The sequence below is a fragment of the Hyperolius riggenbachi genome, chromosome 5, assembly GCF_040937935.1.
Source record: "Hyperolius riggenbachi isolate aHypRig1 chromosome 5, aHypRig1.pri, whole genome shotgun sequence".
Classification (NCBI taxonomy): Eukaryota; Metazoa; Chordata; class Amphibia; order Anura; family Hyperoliidae; genus Hyperolius; species Hyperolius riggenbachi.
This window is the reverse complement of record NC_090650.1, coordinates 20417478-20429725: the sequence shown is the minus strand read 5'-3', so window position 1 is coordinate 20429725 and position 12248 is coordinate 20417478. Positions and strand designations below refer to the sequence as shown.

General features: G+C 42.8%; 1 protein-coding gene across 16 annotated transcripts in view; it reads right to left on the bottom strand.

The window, feature by feature from the left end:
- The window catches only part of OBSCN (obscurin, cytoskeletal calmodulin and titin-interacting RhoGEF), a 511999-nt gene that overhangs the window by 265239 nt on the left and 234512 nt on the right, over positions 1-12248 (bottom strand). For all 16 annotated transcript variants that reach the window (XM_068235137.1, XM_068235143.1, XM_068235140.1 and 13 more), the window contains 5 exons: positions 10800-11072; positions 7416-7682; positions 5007-5273; positions 1538-1810; positions 41-307 (listed from right to left, as the gene is read on the bottom strand). In XM_068235137.1, the coding sequence (XP_068091238.1) occupies positions 41-307; positions 1538-1810; positions 5007-5273; positions 7416-7682; positions 10800-11072 (1347 nt within the window). The remainder of the gene's footprint in view (positions 1-40; positions 308-1537; positions 1811-5006; positions 5274-7415; positions 7683-10799; positions 11073-12248) is intronic.

Sequence of the window (12248 nt, the reverse complement as noted above, 5' to 3'; positions counted from 1 at the left end):
ATATAGTACATATATGTATTGTAGCATTCTGCTATCTTACCTTTTACGTGTAACTTGGTTGAGGTCCTCTCTCCTCCAGCACTGCAGCTGTATTCGCCCACGTCCTCCAGCACAATGTCTTTAATATGCAAGTTATGATTGGTTCCACTTGTAGTGATCTCATACCTGCCGCCATGTTTGATCACCAGAGACCCCTTCTTCCACTCCACAGCCTGGTTGGATTTGGAAAACTCACAATGAAGCGTCACTTTCCCCTTCTCTTCTGCCTCAGCCGGCTGCAGGGTCTTCTTGAATTTCAGTGGCACAGCTAGGGTAAAAAGGAAGGTCAGTTACCGGCTGTCAAACCATCAAGATGAGTCAGGCAGAAATATTTCATCGGACAATAGAACCAACTTTGTTGACCGCTAGGTGCGAATGGACGATAGCACTACATATTACTCATCAGACAATGTTTTGCATAATAACAGGTACACTATCTCAAAAAAACCATATTCCCTTCAGAAAGTGTGACCATGACCACGTAAACCAATCGCCAGCTGAGACTGAGAGGTGACCTGATTAACATGTATAAATACATCAGAGGACAAAATAAAATCTTCGCAGATGAGCTTTTTGTCCCTAGGGTTGTGCGACGGACAAGGGGACATGATCTACGTATGGAGGAAAAACATTTTTGCCATCTATTTAGAAAGGGGTCCTTCACAGTGAGAGTGGTTAAACTCTGGAGTATCTTACCTCTGGAAGTAGTTATCGCAAACTCTATATCTGCATTTAAAGAGGGCCTAGATGCTTTCCTTGCATTGAAGGGCATCCACGGCTATAATTACTAGGTAATTCCCAGAAGAGTTGATCCAGGGATTTATCTGACAGCCATCTGGAGTCGGGAAGGAATTTTTCCTTTTTGAGGCTAATTGGCCCAAGCCTTGTAAGGTTTTTCTCCTTCCCCTGGATCAACTGGGATATGTGCAGGTTCAGGATGATGTTTTGTTTTTTTTATAATTCTTTTTTTCTGGTTGAACTTGATGGATGGATTTTTTTCCCCAACTAACTATGTAACTATGAGGGTTCTGTAGCCCTGTTGTCTGTTTGTACTACATATCAGGTTCTCTAAAATATTTCTTCTAAGTAAGGTCGATCACCTAGACGAGAACTGATTGAGGCGTCTGCTTCTGATATGATCATGTGAAATTGTCACAATCATATGTCATTTCTATTTCCTGTGTAGAATGAAACAGGAAGTGATTATGACTAGACAGAGACTTGAAAATCTACAACGTGAGAACATCGATCCCATACTACACCATGAGCTGTTCTACTGATATCCATATTTAGATCTAAGGTGGTCCATTTATCTCACATTTCCTAGAATTTAACAATATGGTTTCTTTGGGTTCTGCTCCTTCCCACCAGCATCATTAGCTGGCTGCATGTCATGTTTCCTTCTTGCGTTATAATCCAGTGGGTAAAGCAAGCAATACTATTGGCTGAGCGTAAGTTACATGGAATTAATAAATAGAGATTCATTGATCGTATTTACCTGTAACTTCCAGCTCAGCTTCGGTGGTGTCCTTTCCAACCCTGAAGCTGACCTTTCCGGAATCTTCCAGAGACACCTTCCTTAGGGTCAGAGTGTGGATTTTGCCCTTGTGGACAGAGATCTCATTCATTTCATTGCTCTGCAGAGGGACACCAGCCAGGGACCACTGAACATCGGGGGCGTTATCCTTCGACACCTTACATTTGAATATGGCATCTTCTCCTTCCTCTACAGACACGTTCTGAAGCTTATCCACTATATGTGGTTCTGGCTCTGCAAGAAAATACATCAGTGTGAGCCAGAAAAAATGGGGCCCTGAGCAAAAGACATCACAGGCCGCCTTGGTCATGTCCTCTCTCTCATCTCACAGAGGCGCTCATGCTTGCTACACAGCCACAGCAATTAAGGAACCTGTTTTTTCACTGACCTGAAGAAGTGGGCAAGCACCCGCGAAACACGTTGTCAATTTTATGTTCTGGAATAAAATACCTTTTTTTAAATAAACGGTCGAAATTCTTCAAAAGAAGTAAGATTACCTCTTGATTTATAAGATGAACAGCTTATTATCCTATCTTTTATGCAGGAGAAGGATGTGAGACAGAAGAAGATTTGAGGGAGCCCACCAATTTAGCTGATAACTATAGCCAATACTTTGGGCTGGCTGTATTATGATTGGGTTGTTATCGGTGGTAGAAGGAGGTCCATATATGAGACCTACATTTACCCTAGCCTAAGGACCCTTAAAGTGAACCTCCGGACTAAAAATCGACTCAGCAGCACTGAAAAGGCTTGGTGTTTCTTTAACAGTTTCACAGCATCAGAACTTTGTTTCTCTTATACAAGCCTCATTTTTAGCTGCACAGAAGAAAACTGCCCGGGCTTTTTTCCCCTGATGCTGTGCAAAGCATGATGGGATTTCTGATTTTGTTGTTCTCGTTCTGCTGTTTTGGTGCAATTTTTTTTTTTTTTACATTTTGAATTTGACATTTGAAGCCTAGCGCATGCAGCTGGGAGGGGTTATCAGGACACAGGACAGTTGGAACTGTATCTCCTGCTCCTTGTCACCTCCTTTCAACCAAAAAGATGGCTGCCCCCATGACAAAGAGATTATATTACCTATCTATTCTAATTAACGTAACTAATGTAACTTGATGGCAGTATGTTTGTTTAGGCTGAAGTTCCCCTTTAAGGAGTTTTTGGACCCTTGAGTAATTACTATGGAATTTCTAGTCATGAGTCTCAAGACCTGATGCCCAACATGTGGCCCTCTGGTATATGCTGTGTGAAACTCGAATTGTCCATTCGATAGCCCTTGAGTATGGTGATATCCACTCGTGCTAGCATCAGGTTTGTATTATGCAGTTCTATAGGAGAACCTTATCTACATTTCACTCAAAGAAAGGAGGCTTTGGAAGAGGCCAAGGAACAAAAGAACAATGGGAACACAATACAGCATAGAAAATAGTAAAAAAGTGATGACCCGCCGATAGATCGGCAAGCTTTAAGGAAGGCCAGCAGGACACCCGGGAGCACTGGAGCTGCAGCGAGGAATTCAGAAGACTTCTAGGGGCTGGAAGAAGCCCCAGGTAAGTAAATACTGGTAGTCCCCGGTTAATGAACGAGATAGGGACTGCAGGTTCGTTCTTAACCTGAATCTGTTCTTAAGTCGGAACACTGTGCCATCTCTGTCCCCTGTACCTCCAGTGTCCCCCTCTGTGTCACCTCTGTCCTCTGTCCCTGTTCATACAAGTTTAAAAGCCATTTTTTCTTTGCATTTTTTTAAATCCATTTTCTCAAAAACTACAAGTCCGATTTGAAATTTTTTTTGACTTGTTCCCATGGAAACACAGAATCTATGCCGTTCGTATCGGCAGGTCATTCGTAAGTCGGGTGTTTGTAAGTCGGGGACTACCTGTATTACGAAAGCTGAATTCTGGCTGGAAAATAGATGTTTTCAAGTGAACAATGAGTGCCCAGGGGTGTTGCTTAGCGAGGCAGGTCATTTCAGCATGTGCTCTTTCCCGCACTGCGCCTGGGCACCACCATAGACATAATAATTATGTCTATGGCCGAACAGTAGTGTAATTCGGGTGACGGCAAATAGCCGGGCCCCAAATGACTTCTCCCTCCGAGTTGCTATGACTCGAAGGGGGAAAAGAAATTAACGCCGGCCGAAACTACGGCTGAAGGGTGAGCTGTCATTTGGCTCACTCTGCGCAAAGTGACCGGACGGCGATACACCATGCACGCGTCTTAGAGTCAGAGCAGATGGTGATTTAGCCCAAATCAAGAACATTTAAGAACCCCTTTTTTAAGAGGATTAAAGCAAAACAATGCTTCAATAAAGACATCCTTGGTCCTGGCTGTTTGCTACTTAGCTTTTTGTTAAAGTTAAGTGGGGATTGGTGTTAGAAGGAGATGACTGCTAGGGCCCCTAGACATCTAAAATCCTTAGACATATCAAAGTATAAACAAGCTGGCACACCCTTAAACCTTCTTTATTGTTTCTTGCAACATAAAAGCCAACATTTCAAAGACACATAGCGCCACTTTATCAAAGCACACATTGCTTAGCCGCTCGCTGGATGCACATCACACTTGTGAGTGCAAAGGGAAGCCTTTACTGCCTACAGGGCATTTCCATTAACCCTGAAGTGGCAGACTGTTGCCTTGACCAAGTTGTGCCTTGATAAAGGGGCCCTACATGGCTCTGAAACCTTGGCTTTTATATTGCAAGAAACAATATGGATAGTTCATGGTTGTGCCAGCTTACTTATACTTTAATGTTCAATGAGGGGTGTCATCCCTTTTTTTTCAGCTTCAGCACTCTCTACACCAACTCAAATTGAAGTCTTTAGCGAGTGTGAGACAAAAACGTTCCCTATCCCTAGACACATGCCTAGGTTGCCTTGTGGATGATCTGGCTCTGATTCTCAGTCTTCAGGCACCCACAGAAATCTTCATTATTGGATTACTGCAGGTACTTAAAGAGAACCAGAGATGAAGCACCCTCATGTATTTTACCTTATAAATCAGTGGGAACATGACAGTAAACACCTAATCTGCTCTTTGTTTCATTGTTCTCTGTTTAACCTGACTGTTATCACCTCTGATAAGAATCCCGGACTGAGAACTCAGTCTAGCTTTGCTAGGGAAAGATTATAGCTGAGTCTGTCTTCTCTGGTGTCTTTTCAAGCCCAAGCCTGCCCCCTTGTGGCTCTGCTATAATGACTCAGCTATAATTATTCCCTGCAAAGCCAGACTGAATGCTCAGTCTGGGATTCTTATCACAGCTGATAACAGACACTTTTAGCAATGAGGATGAAACAGAGAGCATGGTAAGTGTTTTCTCTAATGTCCTTACTGATATATATGGTAAAATACACAAGGGTGCTTCGTCTCTGGTTACCTTTAAGGGTTCTGTTCATTTGGTTAGGTTTGTCACATGACAGTCTGATTATCCTCTTACCTTTCACAGACATGGTGGCTGTGGATTTCTGTTCTCCGGTATCACAGGTGTACTCAGCGGCGTCAGATGGCTGCAGCTTGTGTATATGAAGTTCCACCACGCAGCCAACCTGCTTTATTTCATACTTGGCACCTGCTTTAATAGCGGCTCCGCCCTTCTTCCACTGTACGGGGGCGCCAGCTTTGGAGATCTCCGCCCTCAGCGTCACAGACCCGTTCTCTTCACCCTGTGCGTTCTGAAGCTGTTGGGTGAACTGCACGGGGGCGGCTGGGACAGGAAAATCCGTTCAGTCAAACAACCATTTTGTTTCCAGAACAACCACCAAACCACTTAAAGTGAACCCGAGGTAAAAATAAACTGATGAGATAAACAATTGTATTTATCCTCCAACTCCTAAAAATTACCTTTTTTTTAGATACCCCATGGTTTTATTTTATAGTTAAACATTTACAAAGTAGATTGAATGTTATGTTGTCTCTTCTCAGTTGCAGCCTATTAAGTGCTTCTAAATGAAAATACATGGACAGAGCAACTGCCATTCACTAAGTGATTTTGAAAATAAATAATTCCCTGAGAATCCCCAAATTAAGAGATGGACTAGTCCAAAACCTGTCGCTTCTGATTTCTACTACCTACTGTAAGTGACAGCAACGTAGGAAACAAGTTGTTTTCTGCCAGGAAAACTTTTATGGCTGTTATTTGCTTATCAGTGATGTTTACTATATTCCCGACAAGACAGAAGCTGTCACTTTCATGCCTAGAAATTAACTCTTTCAGGCAGGAAAATAAAACAAGAAAAACACCCTGGTTATTAATACGTTCTGCACTGTACATAAACATGTTTATCTCACCATGTCACATATCGCCTTGGGCTACCCTCTAAGGGCTGATTTACATTATAAATTACAAAGGCTGAACGATTTATTGAGCGATTTTGAAAGCGCTTTTCGAAGCGCTTTCACAGCGATTTTTCGCTTAGAAAAGCACTTTACTAAGCGATTTTGTGTCGGTTTTTTTTTTTCCCTTCCTGATGTCAGTCACGAAGTGAACTCTTTGCCCCAGAAATGAATAAATACAATGTATTTATTCATTAAAAGTGCTCGGGAAATAGCTTTTTCAAGCATTTTCCTATCCGATTTTCCTATCCTTTCTGTTCAAATTGCAAACGCTCAGAAAATGCAGGATCCACGTTTGCGATTGGATAGAAAGCTCATCGCTCATGTGAGAACACTAACATAGAGCAACATTGCAGAAACGCCTTTTAAAGAAAATCTGTAATGAAAAAACCTCCCCCGGGGGGTATTCACCTGGGGTGGGGGAAGCCTCCAGATCCTATTGAGGCTTCCCCGTCCTCCTCGGTCCCACGGTGGTGGCGAAAATCCTCCCGGAGCGGCGGCAATGTAAATATTTACCTTTTGGCTCCAGCGCAGGATCCGTTCCTTCCCACGGAGATAGGCGGAAATAGCCGATCTCCGTCAGGCCGCTCTACTGCGCAGGCGCAAGTCTCCTGCTCCTGTGCAGTAGAGCGGACCCAACAGATCTCGGCTATTTCCACCTATCTCCGTCAGAAGAGCCGCAACAGCGCCCCCGCTTGAGCCTGGAAAGGTAAATATTGAACAGGCTGTCGGGTCTGTCGGGCCGCTGTTCGGAGGGCTGCAGCGAGACCCCCGTGGGACAGAGGAGGACGGGGGAAGCCTCATTAGGATCCGGAGGCTTCCCCCTCCCGAGGTGAGTACCCCCAAGGGGAGGTTTTTCTTGTTACAGTGTCTCTTTAAGGCAATTTTTAAAATCGCCAGCGCTTTAAAAAAAAAGCCAAAAATGCTCTTAGTTTGAACAAGCTCTGACTGATAGTTACCTAGCTTTGGTTATTTGCTTCTTTCTGCGCCGGCAATTTTTTTGTATTTAGTTTTTGGAGAAATGTTAAAATTTATGAGAAATACTCATTATTTACGTGACTCTGCTACAGAGCCCGACCAGCCAATTCCTGATAATTACAGATGACCAATGCAATGCTAATAATTCTGTCTTCCATTGAAATTTTAAGTGAAGCCGAGGTGAGAGTGATATGCTGCCATATTTATTTCCTTTTAAACGATACCAGTTGCCTGGTAGCCCTGCTGATCACTTCGGCTGCAGTAGCATCTGATTAACACCAGAAACAAGCATGCAGCTGATCTTGTCAGATGTGACAATAATGTCAGAAACACCTGCATGCTTGTTCAGGGTCTATGGTTAAAAGTATTAGAGACAGAGGATCAGCAGGATTGCCAGGTAACTGGTATTGCTTGAAAGGAAATAAATATGGCAGCCTCCATATCACTCTTACCTCGGGTTCACTTTAATGCAATCATTAGCATCTCATTGGCTATTCCCTACTCACTACCGCCCTCTAGTGTTGTCAGCCCTCACCTGTCACAGTCACAGCGGAGGTGGCCTTCTCATCCCCGGTGTCGCAGGTGTAATCTCCAGAGTCCTCCGGCAGGGCCTGGTTTATAATCAGCTCCACCACCTTCCCCTTCTGTCGGATCTCCAGTCTGTTGCTGGGTGTGAGCGGTGTGGCCCCCTTCCTCCACTGAACCGGAGCGTCGGGCTTGGAGATCTGGGCTCGCAGGACGATCGTGGAACCTTCCTCACCCCTCTGCTTCTCAGGCTTCTGTTCAAACACTACAGGGACGGCTGAGCCAGAACAAAGGGGGGAAAGTTGAAAGAGGAACTCCAGGAATGAACTTCATCCCAATCAGTTGCCCGATACCCCCTTTCCCACGAGAAGTCTTTACTTTTTCTCCCGCACGGTGACTGTACTAGAAAACCAGAATTGGGGACTTTGCAATACAGTAACATACTTACCTAAGGAGAGGGAATGCTCTGGGTCCTATAGAGCCTTTTCTCTCCTCTCCCGGTCCCCGTTACAACGCTTCTTTACTGGTAGCAGTATTCAACCAATTTGGTCAAATACTGCTCTCTCCGCCGCTGAAGGGAGGCTTCGGAAGTTTTCAGGAGCCTGAGTGCTCCCGAAGACGGGCCAGTCCATACTGCGAACGCACCAGCACACTCTCTCGCGCGCGTGCGCAGTATGGAGCTGCCTATCATCCCGAAGACTTCCGAAGTGGGGGGGGGGTTCAAACAGGGAAGCTAGCGCTGCAACAAGGGGACTGGGAGAGGGTTGGAAAGGCTCTATAAGACCCAGAGCCTTCCCTCTCCTTAGGTAAGTATATGGTTTATTTTTTTTTTTTTGATTCCCAATGACTTTAATGTCTACAACCAGTCTCCATTGCAGTCCACACTCATAACAAGCACATAGTGCACCTGGCCTTTGTGAACTTAGCCGTAAAGTGAACCTTAACTGTGAAGGAAAAAGAGAGTTTCACTCACCTGGGGCTTCCCCAAGCCCCCTTGCGCCTGTGCATGACGCGCTTGACGGCGGGAAAGGCGAAGACGAAGACACGTTGCCGGGGGCCGACTGTTAGTCAGCCGAAAATGAAACTAAGCCGCGGCAGGGGGCCCGAGGACACTCAAGGAGCTGCGAAGGGCACAGGGCGGCTGCAGGGGGCTTGGGGAAGCCCCAGGTGAGTGAAACTTTTTTTTTCCCTTCACAGTTAAGGTTCCCTTTAATAGCTGGTGTCAGAAGCCCAAAAGTTTGGGACAGGTAACGTTTGAGACATGAAAGAAACCTTGATGAAGTTATTTAAAGCTTTAGGGGGTCAATGAGGTGCTAATAATGGCCTGCATGCAAATGTAATGCATATTGTATGCAGCTTCAAATTGGGCCAATCCAATTCACTTCCTTCTAAATCTCAATTCCAAGCTACATATTATTTGTATTAAATTTGTGTAAGAGGAGCCGTTGGTCATTCTTAAAAAGAAAGTGAAAGCATCACATGTTACTTCCTGTGTACTGTTCACATTACAAAGGAATAAAGTGGGGGGACATCTAGAGGCCAAAAAGTAAAAAGACACCTATAGACATTAAATAAAAATAAGTAAACCCTCAATTAACTCCTTACTTCCCACCCTCTCCCAAAGTTACAAAAATAAAAGACTCGTAAAAGGGCTTGTGATTATTGATATAGTGTAAGCTGAAAAAAATAAACCTTTATTTACAAATAAAATATTGTCGACATGCATTGTACTAGGGACATAACTTAAACGTTGTAATAACCAGGACAAATGGGCAAATAAAATGTGTGGGTTTTACCCACAGTAGCACATTGTACTTAAAGCGGATCCGAGATGAAAAACTAACTATAACAAGTAAATTGTATATATATCTTATCAAAAGTTTAGATCGTTTACACAGCAAATCTGGCTGCATACAGCTTCAACAGTTTAAGATGATTCATTACTGTGATACAATGACAGTGGCCATGTTCTGTTTGTCATCATTACACATGTAATCAGCAACTGCATCTCTACCCCTCAGCCTGTGAAAAATTCACTCCCTCCTCCCATCTGCCTCTGAAATTTCTGGCTAGTAACCTCCTCCTCCTGCCTAGACTGAGCTCCCATAAGCCCTTGCTACATGGGTCTGAGTGCCTTGGCAGTTTGGAGAAGCTGTGGATGAGGCTTGTTGTGGATGAGGCTAAGAAATAATGATTTTTTTTCTGATTTCCTTAAAAATGCATATAGAATCAAATAATTCTTAGCAAAAAGTACCACCCAAAGAAAGCATAATTAATGGCGGAATAAAAAAAGATATAGATCATTTCGGTGTGATAAGTAGTAATACATTTATTGGCGATTGAATGGGAGGAGTGTTGTAATGTGAAAATTGCTCTGGTCCATAAGTGGTTAAAGACATGGGATAACAACAACAGTTTCCAGAGTTTAAGAGGAACTGTAGTGAAAATTACATAACTACTACATTTGCTTTTTTTTTCTTTTTTTTTTTTTACAATATCCTCTATAATAAAACCCCTGTGTCCCTGCATCAATGTCACCATACTTTGTACTAGGGACACAATTAAAGTCTTGTGAGGGTTTTATGTACAGTAGCAGTGTTTATATTAAAGCTACAGGGGATGAAATAGGAGAAATAGTGTATTTCTTCATTGTTTTTCCCTTTAAAATGCATAGAAAATAAAGTAATTACTGAAACCCCAAAAAGCCCAATTGGTGGTGAAAAAAAAACAAGATATAGATCATTTCATTGTGATTAGTAGTGATTAAGCTATTGGGAAATGAAAGGGATGAGCACTGAAAATCGCTCGTCTGGGTAAAAACTCCTTTGGGGTGAAGTGGTTAAAGTGACTCTGAAGCGAAAAAAAAATTCTGATATAATGAATTGGTTGCGTAGTACGGATAATTACTAGAACATTAGTAGCAAAGAAAATATTCTCATATTTTTATTTTCAGTTATATCGGTTTTTTTTATAACATTGCATAATTCTCTAATATTTGCAGTTCACACACTACTCAGCATTCTAAATGTTTTTTTTACGGAGCAGGCTGGTGAACTTTTGAACCCTTCTCTGCAGAGAAAAAGAAAATACATTGAAAGACACTTGAGATAACAAGCTTCAGAAGACAGAGCTCTCTGTGATTTTGAAAGTCATGGAGCTCAGTGGCTCTTTTGCATAGATAACAAATGGAGTCTCTTAACTCTTCCTGTACTGGAAACAATATTAAACTCATGCCTCTGCTCCTAATGATTTATTTCTTAGCTGTTCTACACATACAAATCATTATATCATAAGTTTACTTTCCCTTTAATAATTAATTGCATTTTACTACATGTCACTACAGTGCCTTTTTACATTTTACGTCTGCCTTGACTTTGGCTATAGATGTTCTTACCTTTGACAGTAAGCTGGGCTGCAGACACAGACCGGCCAACCCTGAAGGTAACCGTCCCAGAATCCTCCTGTGTCACGCCGCTTAGTTTGAGGACGTGCATCGTGCCGCTCTCCACGGAGATCTCGTTCATCTCGTTATTCTCCAGAGTGATCCCCTGCAGCTGCCACTCCACGTCCCTTGCGTTTGCGTGGGAGACCTCGCACTTGTAAATAACGTCCTCACCTGTAATCACTGAGATGTCTTTGAGGCCGCGGACGATGCTGATATCCAGTTCTGAAACAGAGCGGTGGGTCAGTTCTGGAATGTATGTTTTAAAATCCCAATGACATGGTGGACTTTATTACTAACCATGTTCTCGGTAAATAGAAGAGGTAGTGGTGGACTTACCTCCTCCAAGTAGAAACACAACGACTGTAGTAAAGACAGTCAATATATTTTATTTATGAACTCCACATATGCAATGCGTTTCGCAGGTTTGATCCCACTTCATCTAGCAATAACAACGGAGCAATAGCATATGTGGTCAGTAGAAGAGCCAGGCACCTACAGAGGTGTCGTTATGCCCAAGTCTACTTGGAGCAGGTAAGTACACCACTACCTCCTGTATTTACCAAGAATTTGTTTTTTAAGCTCATTTAGCTTCCTTTTATCCTTCTGGCGCCTCTGTTCTCCTGCATAATATTGAGTCCACCCTGGGTGGAGGGTTGAACCCCCTTTTTCTCATCTACAGACAGTGACTTCTTATTCCTGAGTGGGGTCAGGAAAATCTCCCCACCGGCCTTAAAGGATACCCGAACTGAGATTTGACATAATGAGATAGACGTGTGTATGTACAGTGCCTAGCACACAAATAACTATGCTGTGTTCCTTTTTTTCTTTCTCTGCCTGAAAGAGTTAAATATCAGGTATGTAAGTTGCTGACTCAGTCCTGACTCAGACAGGAAGTGAATGCAGTGTGACCCTCACTGATAAAAAAAATTCCACTTTTTTACCTCTTTCTTGCTCTCAGAAGCCACTTTCTTCATACATTCCAAAAACATACGGATAAGTTAATTGGCTCCCCCTAAAAAAATTGGCCCTAGACTACAGTACTTACACTACATAATATAGATATATGGCAATGGTAGGGATTAGATTGTGAGCTCCTTTGAGGGACAGTTAGTGACAAGATATATATATATATATACACTGTACAGCGCTGCGTAATATGTCGGCGCTATATAAATACTAAATAATAATAAATAATAATACACATGTCTATCTCATCATGTCACATGTCACTTCGGGTATCCTTTAACAGTGGTTGCCTAATGGTAACCCTGGTTTGTGAGTAATAATATTTACTCTATCTAGTAACCAGTTACCAGTACATATTACACACTATTGGGGCTCTTGGTGTTCCTTGTTTTTATTACTAACCAGTTATTCCATGATTCCATGTATTAGCTG